We start from the raw sequence: 16,279 nt of genomic DNA, 5'->3' as shown, positions 1-16,279 counted from the left end.
TGGGAGATAGTCCCTCAGGTAACTAGAGCCTCTGCTTGGGCTGCTGCATTATGGACCAGCTGTAGCTTCTGAGTGGTCTTCAAAGACACCCCCAATAGCCAGCAAGGTGACCAAGGCACTGGTGACTGTAAGGAAGGCCTCCTAGTGAAGGGTTGGGTGCAGCTGGCGCACAAGCGAAACCTTTGCCAAGGCCTTCCTGGCCAAAGCTGCCACCTGTTTCTTAAGCAGGACCTGAGATTCCAGAAAGACCTCCAAGTTGCACACCAGTCCTGAATGAGGTGCACTGGTCCTGAATGAAGGAAGAGCCCAGGAGCTGTATAGTCTTGCTATGGTTGAGCTTGAGCCTGTTCCTCCCCATCCAGACTTGCAAAGCCTCCAGGCACTGGGATAAGACTGACAGGCCACAGATTGAGATGTACGACTATCATCAGGGTTAGTAGGAGAAGCAAAGCAGGAATAATCAGCCAGTAAGCACTAAATATGTTTACAGGACAAAAAAAACTGGTGTTTTATTATACCTAAACAGATGCTCTGTAAACACAATTATCCTGGAAATTCTGAATTAATTAGAATTACTGTGTTAGCTCACTTCTGACAATCCTGACAATTTGCAAAAAAATTTTAGGCATAATGGGAAAACAGTTGCTTGGACTCATTTTATACATGAGGCAAAAGAGAATCTTTACTAGATTATGTGGTCACTATTCCACATTTGACACAGTTTGGGACTGAAGGAAAAGGAAAAGATACAATGACATGGAAAATGCCATGCAAGAAATACTACCAGTGCAGTATGCCATTGCTATAGAAGGTGTAACTATATTGTTGACAGGTGAGTTTAGTTTACAAGCTGAAAAAAACAAAGAAGAGAATATAGATAATTCTGCATTTACCTGTTGACAAATAGTTAGGTTCAAGAATTGGCTGCTCAGTAGGGTCTGAACTCTTCAGCTTCAGCTCTCCTGTGCTGGTACTTCGCATGGGGCCAATATGGACCTGTAACAATCCAAGAAGATCTATGGTATATGGCATCCAGAGGCACATTATAAAGTAACTAATGAGATTCATAGAAACTTTGAGTTTCATGAGTTACTCACACACCGCATGGTTGATTTAGACAATTATTCGAAGTTTCATAACTTGGTTCCTTCCACTTCTTTCATTACTCACTAGCTTTGAAGTAAAAATCGCAGCTTGTATTAAACTAGAGCTTTTATATTCGAATGAGGGTAGTCATGTTTAATATTGGTTAACAAACTTGAACACAAGAGATTCACAAAGCCCTTTTATTTTAAAATGTCAAGATGTCTTTTAGAGTTATAGGATGAATTATGTTATCTGTATACTTATTGAAGGGGACGTGGTGGCGCTGTGGGTTAAATCGCTGAGCTGCTGAGCTTGCCGATCAGAAGGTCAGCGGTTTGAATCTGTGTGACGGGCTGAGCTCCCATTGCTAGTCCCAGCTCCTGCCAACCTAGCAGTTCGAAAACATGCAAATGTGAGTAGATTAATAGGTACCACTTTGGCGGGCAGGTAACGGCATTCCGTGTAGTCATGCTGGCCACATGACCACGGAAGCGTCTACGGACAAACGCCGGCTCTTCGGCTTTGAGACGCAGATGAGCACCGCCCCCTAGAGTCGGACATGACTGGACTTAATGTCAAGGGAAACCTTTACCTTTACCTTTACTTTTATACTTATTGAAAGAGAACTTATGTCATCTCTGGTTGAACCTTCTGGATGAAGACGCAGTGATTAGCAACTATTTCCAAACGTACAATATGCTTCTTTAATTATATGCTACAAGGAAAGGAACATTCCAGGAAAATGGGTAGTATTTCTGCACAGTAGACATTCTATATAGTAACTGGTATTTCTACTCACCTGATAAGCTTCCAACTGTGAAGCAACACGCCCATGGTCAATCACCTGCGAAGGGAGGAAATGGAACTGGATATCTGGGTGAGGAACACCTGGGCGACTTCTTATAAACCCACCACTCTCTAAGTGGGCAGTGGCTCCATCTCCTGAAAGGTGGAACACCACACATCAGATACATAAATAATGAGAAATGGAAGAGTGAGGATTTCAAAAAATCATTTTCCATTCCCTATATTTTATATTACATTCTGCTATGTGCATTTACCACACACAGTAAAGTTGTCATTTTTACAATTTTTGTAAAAAGTCTCATTGCATGCAGCTTTGTGGTTGGAGTGTAGCTCACAGGGCATGGATACAACTTACTTTTTGAATTGCACTTGTTAGGTCATGCATCATGTAAGCCATAATTTGTTGAACAAGCCATAGTGGCCTTGTTCATAAATAACATGGTAACACAAAATATGGTTTACAAAGCATGAGCGTTGGATTCACATATGCTAATTCAAAACAAACCAAATCACATTTTAGCTGGTGAAATAAAGAGTATAACTCACTTATCATGAAATCATTCACTTTAGAAATACAATTATTATTTTGCAGCATGAAATTTACTTTATAATTAATATAATTGCTTTTTATATATGATTTGACAATTTGACAATATTTTAAAATACATAATAATGTATTCATATTAACTGATTCGTAAATTGTCATTGTTGTCATAAATTTATTGCACTTGAGAATGTTAGTCATTGATATGGGATAGTAATAGTACTTCGTTATAGTCATTGACCAGCTCAAAGACACAAAGAAAAAAGAAAACAAATTGTGAGACAGAAAATAAAAACCACAGTAAAACTCAATTAATTATAATACTGGAATGGTCAAAGTATGGCATACCTGTATTTTACAAATAGTAAAACATAACTTAGCTATGTTAAGAGAAATAAAATCCCAGTGATCAGATAATAACAACTGTAAATAAAATGGATCCGGGTGACCTGGAAATCTAACTAGATGAGGTGTTATTAGCTGCAGCCAGGTATACTGTACTCATTGTACAATATAACAAAATGTGGGTTAATGTTTCAGGAATTCCTTCACCACAGGAGCAAAACCTTTGTTCAGATGGAATACCCTGAAATTTCCCTTCAAAATCAGCTATTGGGAGGGCATTATTTGCCAGTGATAGGACTCTTCTGAATTTTGGAAACTTTTTTAGCTTAGATATCTAGCTGGCTTGAAAAAAGACGAGTGGTTGCCCAGGAATACATCTTTGAGTATGTTGGCCAGATCTGACTGAAGGGCAGCCACTGCGCACTCAAATCCCATCCTCAGGACTGCATCAGGGAATAATCTGCAGCCCCTCAGTTTCTTATGCAACGTTCTACCCCAAGATGAAACAAAGTCATTGCTTCAAATCAGAGGTGTCAAGCCCATGGGGAATTAGTATGGATTAATACTAATAATTAATATTTCACAATGGAGTTATACTAATCGTTATACTAATAACATAATGGACTGATACTAATCGTTATACTAACAATTAACAATTAGTATGGAATAATAACAGTCATTTCTTTCTACAACTATATTTTTTCTACTAAACCTTTTCTCTACAAAAGGTTTTTGAACAATATTTTAATTATTTTTATCCTATTTCTACATATGTGTGTCTTCTATTTATTCATAGAATAAACGAATAAAGCCTGAGGAAGGACTTTTATTTGAAATATTCTGAACAAATTCTGAAATTCTGACTTCTGTTTGAAACATTCTAAAAATTCTGAAAAAATCTTTCATATAGCACTTGGAATTTTCTGTCCTTTTTTTGTTCTTATTTAAACCTTATTTAAATCTTTGCTCCATAGGTAAATGGTAACAAAAACAAATAAACCCTTCTGTGGCTTTATTAGAAGGGTTTGTTTGTTTGTTTTTGTTACTATTTACCTATGGAGCACAGATTGACACTTGGTTTAAATAAGAACAAAAAAAGGGATAGAAAATTCTCAAATGATTTGATATGGTGCCCAGTGGTGAGACCCTCAGGCCAGAAGGTACCCAACGAACGACTGGGGAAGAGCAAGGACCTATAGCAAGTAGCTCTGGATTTTATGACATGCTGGGGGAAAATCCAGTAGGAACCTCAGGTGCTGATGCTACCAGTAGTGACAGTAAGGATCTGCGCTGCTCAAAAATACAACGAATAGCAACTTGGAATGTCAGAGGAACGTGTTGGCAGAATGCTGGGAAAGCCTTTAGCCCAGGAGAGATCAGAAAAGTCACACACCAGGCATTTCTATAAAAATAATTTATTTACAAAAAGCAAAACAAAAGCAAAACATATTTAAAGGACTTAGCTCTCATTGAGAGCAAGCCTGGCTTGCTACATATCGGCAGAGAAAAAAAAAGAGGAAGAACAAGTCCGGGCAGGTTTCCTCCCCCCAGGCAATTTGCATGAAGCACGTGCGAGGAGACAATCAAATACAACCTCTTCACTGGGCCAAAAATGATTAGGTACAATAGCAGTCTTAATCGTTAGTAGGAAAACCTCAACACTCCCCTTTTTACACTATAGATTAAGATGCAAACCAATCTACTCTGACAACTCTTTGTGTCTTGGTACAGGAAGAGGTTTGGTTAAAATATCAGCAATCATGTCTTTTGATTCACAATATTTTAACATTATTTCTCCTTTGCTTATCATATCTTTGATATATTGATATCTAATATCGATATGTTTTGTTCTATTTCTGCAGGCTTCAGATTTTGCCATAGCAATGCAAGCTTGATTATCCTCATAAACAGTTATAGGCTGGTTCACTTCCATGCCTATGTCTTTTAACAAATGTTTAAACCATGTAACCTCATTACAGGTTTGTGTTAGAGAATAAAACTCTGTTTCTGCAGTGGAAAGAGCAACAAGTGTTTGTTTTCTAGAATGCCAGCCTAAGCTAGATCCAGCAAATTGAATTAAAATCCCAGAAGTGGATTTTCTGTCACTGACATCTGCTCCCCAGTCAGAATCGGCAAAAGCCTGCAATTTCTCAGTTCCAGAGGCATTTAGCTTCAGGCAATAATTCTTTGTTCCTTGCAAATACCTCATTAACCTCTTCAATGCTGCTTTTCCAGTAGATGTAGGCTTCTCTACCTGTCTACTTAAAATGGCCACAGAATTTGAGATATCTGGGCGAGAATGATTTGCAATGTACAGTAAACTTCCAATTGCAGATCTATAGTTCTCTGCCTCAGTTAATTGAGTTTCTCCTATATCTTTCTGAAAATCTATTATCATCGGAGTAGAGACTGGTTTACAGTCTTGCATATTAAATGTCATGCGCTGCCTGCCTCTGAATAAGGCTCAGACACTGGTTCGATGGATCAGGCTCTGATTTATTCACAGCGCAGTTACAGCGTCGGAAGAAAAAAGCTGAGAGTGACAGGAGCGCGCCGGTGCGGGGTTTAAATACCCCGCGCCGGTCAGCACCCCCTCACTCGCGGTCACGTCACCCCCCTTTGTCCAATACGTTGCCCTGCCGGTGGGTGAGGGGTCGTGAGGCCCCGCTGGCGTTCCGGGATCGCCCATCATCGGGTTTTCTATTCATCCGGTGATTGCTGTCAGCTGGGCGATCTCCGTTGTATTGGCGCTGATGGCTTGGGTGTGCTCCGTGATCCGTTTAGTTATTGTTTGTTGGCCGTTAGTCGTTGTGAGTTGATGGCTGCTTATCTTGAGCCCCTTCTCCTGTTTCCTTGCTATTGTCATGTGTGCCATTGCGCTGATGACTTCAGCTCAATGGCACTCATGACATACTGCCCCCTGTCCGAATAGTGCTCCCCCCCGGTTTTCTGGTTTTTTTTTTTTTTTTTTTTTTCGGTGGAGCTGTCAAACGGCACTTTTTTTTTCCGAAATTCCCGCCGGAGTAGTTGTCGCCCCTCCCTTTGCTCCTCCCTCTACCACGTGCCTTCCCAGGGTGTGTCCATAGTGCGCATGCCCGGGTCACGTCCCGGCGTGCGCATGCTCCAGCCACACCCTGTTTGTTTGGCTCAGTTCGGCGAGGAGAGAGGCGTGGCTGGTCGGGTGCTTATCAGCTCCAGGTAGGGCCCTTCTTTTTTTTTATTTAAAGTGCGTCGCCGTTGTTATAGCTCCTGGGCGTTGCCCCCAGGTTGCCCTGTTGACTTGCTTGCCACTCCCCCGCGGCCGGGGGGCGGGGGGAGGGTGCTGGCGAACGCTTGTCACCGCCTCGTGGGCCCGGGGCGGGGGGAGTGAGTCCCGGGGGGGGGAGGTCCACCCAAGTCGCGGGCTTGGGGGGGCCCTTTCCCTTGGGGCACGGGAGGCGGGGGGGCCCGCGGGGGGGGGTTTGCAGGGGACGGCTTGCTGACCTTGGTTGTGGCTTGTCGGGGTATGCCCGGTGAAATGCTCTGGTCAGGTCAGGCGCGTTAACGTTGTGCGCCGCCACCCATTCCGGGTGGGGGAAGTGTTTCCACCTGACCAGATAGTGTAGAGTTCCACGTTGCTTGCGGGAGTCGAGTATGTCCCTTATCTCGAAGTGGTGTTGCCCGTCAATCATCACCGGTGAGGGCTGTGGCGTGCTTGGGTGCCATCGCGAGGTGGTTGCCGGTTTCAGGAGGCTGGTGTGGAACACCGGGTGGAGTCTCCGTAGGTTGTGTGGCAGGTCCAAGCGTATTGCTACCGGGTTCACGATTTGGGTGACTCGGAACGGTCCGATGTACTTAGGCCCCAGTTTTTTCGAGGGTTGGGGTGACTTTAGGAATTTGGTGGATAAGTAGACCATATCCCCCGCTTGGAACGTCGGTTGTTGGCGCCGGTGCTTGTCGGCCTGCTCTTTGTAGGCTGCCTGTGCATCCTTCAGCGCCGCCGTGATTATTGGCCATGATTCCGCGATCTTCCGTCCCCAGTCGCTAGCGTCCACCTGGGGTTCCGGGGGTTGAGGTAGCTCCGGTATGGGGACGAAGTCGTGCCCCGAGACTACCTCGAACGGAGTTTTCCCCGTGCTCGTGTGGACGGCGTTGTTGTATGCGACTTCGGCGAACGGGAGCAGTTCCGCCCAGTCGTCTTGGTGATAGTTAGTATATGAGCGTATGAATTGCTCTAAGGTGGCATTAAGAACCTCTGTGGCTCCGTCCGTCTGGGGGTGCCAGGCCGTAGATAGGGCCTGTTGGGTCCCCGTCAGCTTTAGGAAGGCCCGCCAGAATTTGGAGGTGAACTGTGTGCCCCTGTCGGTCACCACACGTGCGGGACATCCGTGTAGCCTGTACACGTGGATGAGGAAGAGTTTGGCTAGCTGTTGTGCGGATGGGACCGACGTGCAGGGGATGAAGTGGGCCTGCTTTGAGAAGTAGTCCTTCACCACCCAAATGGCCGTTTTCTTCTGGCTGGGTGGGAGGTCCACTATAAAATCCATAGAGATTTCCTCCCATGGGCGGGAGGGTTCTGCCACCCGTTGTAATAGTCCCGCGGGTTTGCCTGGTGCCCGTTTGGCCCTAGCGCACGTTGGGCAGGACGCTACGTATGCTTTTACGTCTCGCCTGAGCGCGGGCCACCAGAATTGACGCCGTGTTAGGTGTAGGGTCTTGAGGAATCCAAAGTGTCCCGCTTGTTTGGCGTCGTGTGACCTATGCAAGATCGCCTGGCGTTGCGAGTCCGGGACATAGATTCTGCCTTCCCCCCATGCCAGGTCTTGTGCCATCGTTACCTTGTCGGGGTTTGCCAGGAACCAGGGGTCGGTTTTGAGGGCGGCGGCGAGGTCCGTGCGCATTCCCCCTGGTAGTTGCGGTTGGCTTCTTCCGGTCGCAGGTTGTCCCGCCGTCGGCTGCGCCGTAGAGTCGAGCTGCCTCCGATCGCCGCTTCGGGTGGTCACGGCCATCCCCAGTTGCGAGGCGGATAGGACCGTCCCAATGGTGTCTGGGGCGGGCTCTTCGTCTTGGGGCAGTCGGGAGAGGGCGTCGGCCAGGAAGTTCTTTTTGCCCGGCATGAACTTCAGCTGGAAATTAAAGCGGCTGAAGAATTGGGCCCATCGGACCTGTTTTGGGCTAAGGCGTCTGGGCGTTCGTAGGGCCTCGAGGTTCCGGTGGTCGGTCCAGACCTCGAATGGTTGGGTGGCTCCCTCGAGTAGGTGTCGCCATGTCTCTAGCGCCGATTTTACCGTGAAGGCTTCTTTCTCCCAGACGTGCCATCGCCTTTCTGTCTCGGAGAACTTCCTTGACAGGTAGGCGCATGGTTTCAGGAGTCCCGTGGGGTCCTTTTGGAGCAGGATGGCCCCCAGGGAGAAGTCTGAGGCGTCGGCTTGGACCACGAACGGCCGTTCTGGGTCCGGGTGCGCGAGGATTGGCTCCGTGGTGAACAGCGCTTTCAGCTTGTTGAATGCGGTCTGGCACGCGGGAGTCCAATTCAACACTGTGCCCGAGTTCTTGGCGCGTCGGGTGTCCCCCACCCCTTTGGTTTTGAGGAGGTCCGTTAGGGGGAGGGCTATCTCTGCGAACCCCCGGGCGAATGACCTGTAAAAATTCGCGAATCCGAGGAAGCTCTGGAGTTGGCGTCTGTTGCGGGGGCGCTCCCAGTTTAGCACCGCGACTTTTGCGGGGTCCATTTCTATGCCGTCCCCGGAGATTCGGTACCCCAGGTAGTCTAGGCGCGCTTTGTGAAACTCGCACTTTGTAGGCTTGGCATAGAGCTGCGCCCTTCTGAGCTTGTCGAGGACTTGCCTGACTAGGGTTACATGTTCCTCGTGCGTTTTTGTGTAAATAAGGACGTCGTCGATGTAGACCAGGACCCCTTTGAACAGATGTTCATGCAGTACCTCATTAATGAGCTGCATGAACACCCCAGGGGCCCCCGCGAGTCCGAAGGGCAGCACTTTGTACTGGAAGGCGCCTAGGGGGCAGTTGAACGCAGTCTTCCATTCGTCCCCCTCCCTGATTCGGATGCGATAGTACGCCTCGCGAAGGTCCAGTTTGGAAAAGACTTTGCCCGTGGACAGGTGGGCGAGCATGTCCTTCACCAGGGGTAAGGGGTATTTGTTGGACAGGGAAGCCGCGTTTAGGCCCCGGTAGTTGGTGCAGAGCCGTAGGGTGCCGTCTTTCTTCTCCCGGAATAAGACGGGGGCTCCGACCGGTGAGCATGCTGGCTCTATGAATCCCCTGTCTAGGTTTTTATCGATGAACTCCCGGAGGGTTGCCATCTCCTTCGGGGTCATCGAGTAGATCTTTGGTCTAGGTAAGGGGACGTCGGGCAGTAGGTCGATCCGGCAATCCGTCTTGCGGTGGGGGGGTAGTTGGTCAGCTTCTGCCTCTCCGAAGACCTCGGAGAAGTCGGTGTATTGTTCCGGTAGGTCTGCTGTGGTAGCGGCGTTGTCCTGTGTAGTCGCCTCCGCTCGTCCTACAGTGGGGTTGGTTCTGCCCACTGGAATTGGTGCCCGATACTCGCCGTCGCCGAATGTGAAGGTGCGGGTCTCCCAGTTGACGCGCGGGTTGTTTGTCGCGAGCCATGGCATCCCCAGGACTGCAATGGGCCGTCCGATGTGAGTGACGACGAACGATGTGCGTTCGGTGTGAGTGCCCATTTGCAGGGTGACCGGCTCGGTTTGCAGCGTGGCTGGTTTCCCTCCCGCTGTAGAGCCGTCCAGCTGGTGGAATGCCAACGGCGTGGGGAGGGGGAAGCAGCGGAGGTCGAGTTTGGCGACTAGGTCGGGGTGGATGAGGTTTTTTGAGCACCCCGAGTCCACTAGTGCCGCGGCCGTGGTGGCTCCATTGCCGCCAGAGAGTTTGATTGCCGCCATTATTACGGGGCTTTCGCCGTTCCGTCGAGGTGGTCCGCGCTGCTGTCCCACCGCCTGCCTCGCAGCGCGTTTCAGGGCAGGCGGGGAGCTTTTCCCACTGGCTGGTCGGGGTCTACGTTATCCTCTTCCCCCCAGTAGGCGTCCCAGCCTTCCTCTGGTGTCGCTGTGGCCACGGTCATTCGGCGGTGAGGGGGCGACCCCAGGTTGGGTGGTTTGGGGCTAATTTTCGGGGTGGGTTTAGGCGCACTGGTCGGCGGTCGGTTGGCGAAGCAATCCACCGTCTTGTGCCCTAGTTTGCCACACTTCCCGCAGGGCTCCCGATTGAATTTCTTTTTTGGGTATATGGGGCCTGCCATCCCCACGTGTGGTGCGGGTACCTTTTTGCCGGCATAGTTTGTGTCTTCCGTGGTTGTCATGAGGAAGGTGCGGTGCGCGTGTTCGGCTTTCCCCGCGAGGTGGATCCACCCGTGTAGCGTTTCTGGGTCGTCGCGGTAGAGGGCCCATTGGAGAACGTCGCGATTGAGCCCCCTTTTGAACATTTCCAGCAGGGTGGTCTCGGACCAGTCGCTGACCTTCCCCGCGAGGGCTTTGAACTCCAGGGCGTAGTCTGGGACCGTGTGTGTGCCCTGTTTAAGTCTTTGGAGTGCGCTTTTCGCCCTTACTTTGGCTAGGGGGTCTTCGAAGTAGTTTTTCATCTCATTGATGAAGGCAGGGAAGGTGGCGAGGGCGGGGGAGCTGGACTCGTACAGTTGGACGTACCAGTCCGCCGCCCTGTCTTGTAGTTTGATCGCCACGGTGGCGATCTTGTCGGCTTCGGAGTCGTAGGAGTGTCCGTGCCTCCCCATGAACTCCCTGGCGTTCGTTACGAAGAACGAGAGTTTCGTGGGGTTCCCATCGAAGATGGGGAAGTCCTTTGGGGGCCGAGCGTTTTGCGCGGCCCTGCCTCTCGCTTCCCGGCCTGTGGTGTCGTCCGCCTGGGCCGTCTGCTGACCCTCCGCTGGCCCGTGGGGGTTCGGTGCTTCGCTCGGGGTGTGGGCCTGTGCAGGGACGTCGTTGGGTGGCGCGGGGGGCATAAGCGACTGGAGCATGGTCCGGAGTTCCGTCAGTTGGGCCCGCATGGCCGCGAGTTCAGCTCGTGCCTCCTCGTCCACGGCCCGCGCCGCCGCTGGGGCCGGCTCCGTCGGTGCGTCGGCGGGGGTGGGTTGCTGGCGGGGTTCATCCTCCCTCTGCCGCTGGTCCGCTTCCTCCGTCGTCTGCTGGGTGTCTCCATCGTCCTCCTCCGTGTTGACCGCCGTTGGGCTGTCGCTCCACGCCCGTTGCTGGGGTGCGATGTGGGGCGCGGGGTCCTCCGCTGGTTTCGGAAGGCATGTTGCTCCCTCCCGCGGTCGGGTTGCCTCCGTCGCCATCTCCCCTTGGGGTTGGAGCTGAGGCTCGGGTCGGGTGGGGTGGGCGTCCATGGCTCCGGGAGTCCGTGGTGCCTCTGGCCTTGGTCGGTCCTCCTCTGTCTCTTGCCGTGCGGCTCGCCCTCCTTGCCCGCGTCGCTCCGGCTTCATCTTGCTGGTCTTCTCGCCGTCTATTCCTCCCGCGGCTCGTTGTCGTCCGGTGGGGCTCGGCGAGGCTGAGTTTATGACTCTCAGCTTTATGTCATGCGCTGCCTGCCTCTGAATAAGGCTCAGACACTGGTTCGATGGATCAGGCTCTGATTTATTCACAGCGCAGTTACAGCGTCGGAAGAAAAAAGCTGAGAGTGACAGGAGCGCGCCGGTGCGGGGTTTAAATACCCCGCGCCGGTCAGCGCCCCCTCACTCGCAGTCACGTCACCCCCCTTTGTCCAATACGTTGCCCTGCCGGTGGGTGAGGGGTCGTGAGGCCCCGCTGGCGTTCCGGGATCGCCCATCATCGGGTTTTCTATTCATCCGGTGATTGCTGTCAGCTGGGCGATCTCCGTTGTATTGGCGCTGATGGCTTGGGTGTGCTCCGTGATCCGTTTAGTTATTGTTTGTTGGCCGTTAGTCGTTGTGAGTTGATGGCTGCTTATCTTGAGCCCCTTCTCCTGTTTCCTTGCTATTGTCATGTGTGCCATTGCGCTGATGACTTCAGCTCAACGGCACTCATGACATTAAAATCTTCTAGGAGCTTTTGAATTTTACTACGTTGGTTTAACAGAAAGCTACCATCCTTGTCTCTGTGTACTTCCAAACCTAGGTAATTGGTCACAACTCCAAGGCTTTTTAATATGAAATGGCTTTTCATGCAGGCTTCAAAATCAAGCCTTTGTTTTTCTGTTGATGTGAACAGCAGCAAATCATCAACATAAATGCACAGATACATACAGCCTTGTTTGTCCTTCTTCATATATACACAGGGATCTGCTTTTCCTTTTTCAAAACCAAAACTCTGCAGTTTTTCATCTAATTTTTGGTTCCAGGATCTAGCAGCTTGTTTTAACCCATAGATTGACTTCTGCAGTTCACAGACAAGATTCTCCCCTTTTTCATAGCCAGGGGGTTGCTGCATGTATAATCTGTGGTCTAAATCACCATAGAGAAATGCAGTTTGAATGTCATAGTGGTTAACTGACATTCCCTTGAGTGCAGCAACTTTTAACAGTAATCTGATTGATTCACCTTTAGTAACTGGTGCAAAAGTCTTGTCAAAGTCTAAATCTTTCCTTTGAGTGAACCCTTTTGCAACCAACCTTGCTTTATATTTTTGGATTTTGCCATCAGCATCCCTTTTCAGTTTGAAAACCCACCTACAACCCAGACAGCGTTCATTGGGAGGTAGATTTACCAGTTTCCATGTTTTATTTTCTTTCAAGGATGCTAATTCCTGTTGCATGGCAGAATGCCAATTTTGTGCAATCTCAGGTGGTAAAGCATTCACTTGTTCTAAAGACTCAGGTTCTGTGAATATGTGAAAAGCCTTCACTGTTTCAGCCTGAAAACGTGATGGAGGAACGCCTTTATTACTCCTCTGAGATCTGCGAGATAATACAGGGCTTAAATTTTGACTCCTATCACTTTCCTGAGAAGCATCTGTCTCATCAGACAGATCTTCAGTTTGCTTTTCTGGTTAATGTCCTCATCAGGCAAAAGATCACCATCAGCAAGTCCTTGCTGTTCTCTTGTGGTGGTCAGATCAACTGGAGAGCTAGAATTTAATCTCCCCCAGTTTTGTTCAGCAAAAGAAGTGCTTTTGCTAATTATTAATTTATCTCCCATTATGAACCTGTAGCTCCTTTGGCTTTGTTCATAGCCAACAAAGATGGCTTTCTTTGTTGTGGGGCCTCCTTTCCTTCTCTGCTGTTTTGGAATGTGAACCCATGCAGTGCTACCAAACACTCTAAGATGGCTTACCTTTGGTTTCACACCATAAAACAAATGGAATGGAGTGTCCTGAATCACAGAGTTATACAACCTGTTCTGTACATAACAAGCAGTCGATAAAGCTTCTCCCCAGTACTTAAAACATAATCGTGAATCTTTTAACATGCATTCCATCGCATTTTGCAAGGTTCTGCCCTTTCTTTCAGCAACACCATTTTGCTGAGGGGTGTAAGGGTTAGAAAGAATTTGTTCTATCCCTTTTTCCACTTCTGAATTTGTGAGAAAGGTATTCTCCTCCTCTATCACATTGGAGTGCAGATACAGGCCTAGGGAATTTTCCATTTGCCCATGTCACAAAACTTTTAAATTTCTCAAATGCCTCATCTTTATGTTTTAAGATGTAGATAAATGTGTATCTTGAGAAATCATCAATGATGGTCATTGCATACCTTGCTTGTCCAAGACTTGGAGCAAAAGGACCAATAATGTCAGAGTGTACAATTTCCAAAGGTCTAGTTGTAACTCTGTCACTATGCTTACTCACAGGAGCTTTTAGTGTTTTGCATTCTTTGCAAACTACACAGTCTAAGTATTTATCACAGGGTTTTATCTTTAGGTCAGCACACAGCTGTGGCATTTGTGCTATATACTTGAAATTAGCATGACCAAATCTCCTGTGCATCAGGTGTACACATTGGTTATGATATGGAGTGTTGCCAACTGCAGCCTTGCAGCTTGGCTTCCTTGCATTTTGCACAATGTACAAGGAGTCTTTTAACATACCAGTAGCACACAATTTCCCATTTTTTCGTATCTCACAACCATTTTTCTTAAATGTTATGATATACCCTGTTGCAGCCAATTGTGCCACAGATAAAAGGTTTGATTGTAAATTTGGCACATACAACACACCTTTTACAGTTTCTCCCAAGCAGGATAAATACAAGTCACCTTGTCCCATAATTTTGGTCACAGACCCATCAGCCAAAGATACACTTTGTCTTTCAGTTTTAGACAGTGACACAAAAGAGCTTTTACAATTACATAAATGACAACTGGCCCCAGAATCTAACACCCATACATCAGAATTACCCTTCTCAGCAACCTGTGCAATCTGGGTTGCCTGAAGAGCCTTCTTCTGTGTTGCCCTTGTGTTTTTCTTCTCTGTCTTTCTACTCTTAGGTCTCATGGCACAGTCTCTTTGCAAATGTCCAGCTGAACCACAAGTGAAGCATCGCTGGCTGGCTAGTGCTGTGGCCTCAGGTTCCTTTCCCTTCTTTTCCCTCATTTTCTGGTATTGCAGCTTTCCAGAAGAGATGGGGGGGGGATCTTTCCTCTCTCTTCTCCCATTCAGCGAGTAAGCGCTGTGTAACATACGATGGGGTGAGGTCTGTTTCAGGCATAGCCTCCAGGGTACAAATCAGCGTGTCCCACGTTTCATTCAGTGAGGACAGGAGGATATATGATTTTGTGAGAGGTGTAAATTCCATTCCTCTCTCCTGCAACTCAACAAACAGCTGCTGAATATAATGCAGGTGCTCAAGAAGGCTTTCTCCTTCTGCAAGGTAGGCTCTATACAGCTTTTTCGTCAGAGCAACTTTACACCCTGCTGTTGCCTTTACATATAAGTCTCTCAAAGCGTCCCAAAGTTGCTTTGCAGACTGCATGCCTCGCACGTGGACTAGCTGTTTGCCCTCAACTCCCAAGATAATGGTGGCTCTAGCCCGCTCATCCTGTCTCGGCCATTCAGCACTGGGATTTTGGGGGGTTTGCTCACCAATTGGCAGCCAAAGATTCTCTCTGTGAAGATACATTTCCATCTTCAGGGCCCAATTCAAATAGTTGGTCTCTGATAGGCGCTCCAGAGGCATCGCTGAGGGCTGGGAGGTAGCCATGGCTTCTTCCTTCTTTTGCAAGTCACCTCAGCTAGCTTCTTTGTCCTGTAGACCGGCAGTTGCTGGAAAATCTCCAGGCGGCTCCAAAGAAAATCTTCACAGGTCTTTGCTACCTGCCTTTAAATTGTGCATGAGGTGTGGAGCTGATCTCTCTTTTCTCTCTGGGTTTTACTGGGCTTACTGGGTTGCTCACTGGGCACATAACCTGTTGGCAGAATGCTGGGAAAGCCTTTAGCCCAGGAGAGATCAGAAAAGTCACACACCAGGCATTTCTATAAAAATAATTTATTTACAAAAAGCAAAACAAAAGCAAAACATATTTAAAGGACTTAGCTCTCATTGAGAGCAAGCCTGGCTTGCTACATATCGGCAGAGAAAAAAAAAGAGGAAGTAAGAACAAGTCCGGGCAGGTTTCCTCCCCCCAGGCAATTTGCATGAAGCACGTGCGAGGAGACAATCAAATACAACCTCTTCACCGGGCCAAAAATGATTAGGTACAATAGCAGTCTTAATCATTAGTAGGAAAACCTCAACAGAACGAGCCAAGTTAAATTAGATATTGTAAAATGAGAAATGGTTAGATTAAAAATTGACCTCCTTGGCATTAGTGAAGCACTGGACAATGGCTATTTTCAGTCTCAAGAATTTACCATCTATTACTCAGGACATGACAACATGAATAGGAATGGAGTGGCATTCATTGCAAGCAAACAAATGGCCCAAGCAGTAGAAAGCTTTTCCACAGTAAACGATTGCATAATGACAATCAGAATTTGCGCTAAGCCCATCAACATCACCATTGTCCAAGTTATGCTCCAACAACTGATGCAAATAAGCCAGAAATTGAGTATTTTTATGCCACTATTGAAGTTATGCTGAGGACAATCCCCAAAAAGGACGTTTACTTACTTGGCGATTTTAATGCAAAAATAGGCAACCAACCAGAGGCAGGAATCACTGGAAGTTTTGGGCTGGGAGAAAGAAATGACGCAGGCAATCGATTGGTACAATTTTGTCAGGAAAACCAGTTTCGAATCATGAATACATGAACAACGTAACTGTCGTTTATACACATGGACCTCGCATGATGGACTACATTGCAATCAAATAGACTATGTCCTATGCAATCAATGTTGAACCAGCAAAGTTCTTGCAGTCAAAACTTATCCAGGTGCAGACTATGGCTCAGACCATGAACTGCTGGTGGCCAAGATCAAAGTCAAACTCTGTAACTTCAAGAGGACAACGCCACCAAAAAAGTTTGATGTCACCAAAATTCCTTCCACATATGCAACTGAAGTTAAAAATAGGTTTGAAGTTCTAGACACTGCTGAGAAAATGCCTGATAAACTATGGCAAGAAATTAAATCGCTT

At 48.0% G+C, this 16,279-nt stretch overlaps 1 protein-coding gene across 4 annotated transcripts in view; it reads right to left on the bottom strand.

Moving 5' to 3' along the window:
• Positions 1–16,279, bottom strand: part of CHDH (choline dehydrogenase) — a 31,640-nt gene that overhangs the window by 3,292 nt on the left and 12,069 nt on the right. For all 4 annotated transcript variants that reach the window (XM_063291779.1, XM_063291781.1, XM_063291778.1 and 1 more), the window contains exons 6-7: positions 1,886–2,028; positions 894–996 (exon numbers count right to left, since the gene is read on the bottom strand). In XM_063291779.1, coding sequence (XP_063147849.1) covers positions 894–996; positions 1,886–2,028 — 246 coding nt within the window. The remainder of the gene's footprint in view (positions 1–893; positions 997–1,885; positions 2,029–16,279) is intronic.

This window comes from Candoia aspera, chromosome 2, assembly GCF_035149785.1.
Source record: "Candoia aspera isolate rCanAsp1 chromosome 2, rCanAsp1.hap2, whole genome shotgun sequence".
Lineage (NCBI taxonomy): Eukaryota > Metazoa > Chordata > Lepidosauria > Squamata > Boidae > Candoia > Candoia aspera.
The sequence above is the reverse complement of the archived record's forward strand: the minus strand, read 5'-3'. Positions and strand labels throughout refer to the sequence as shown.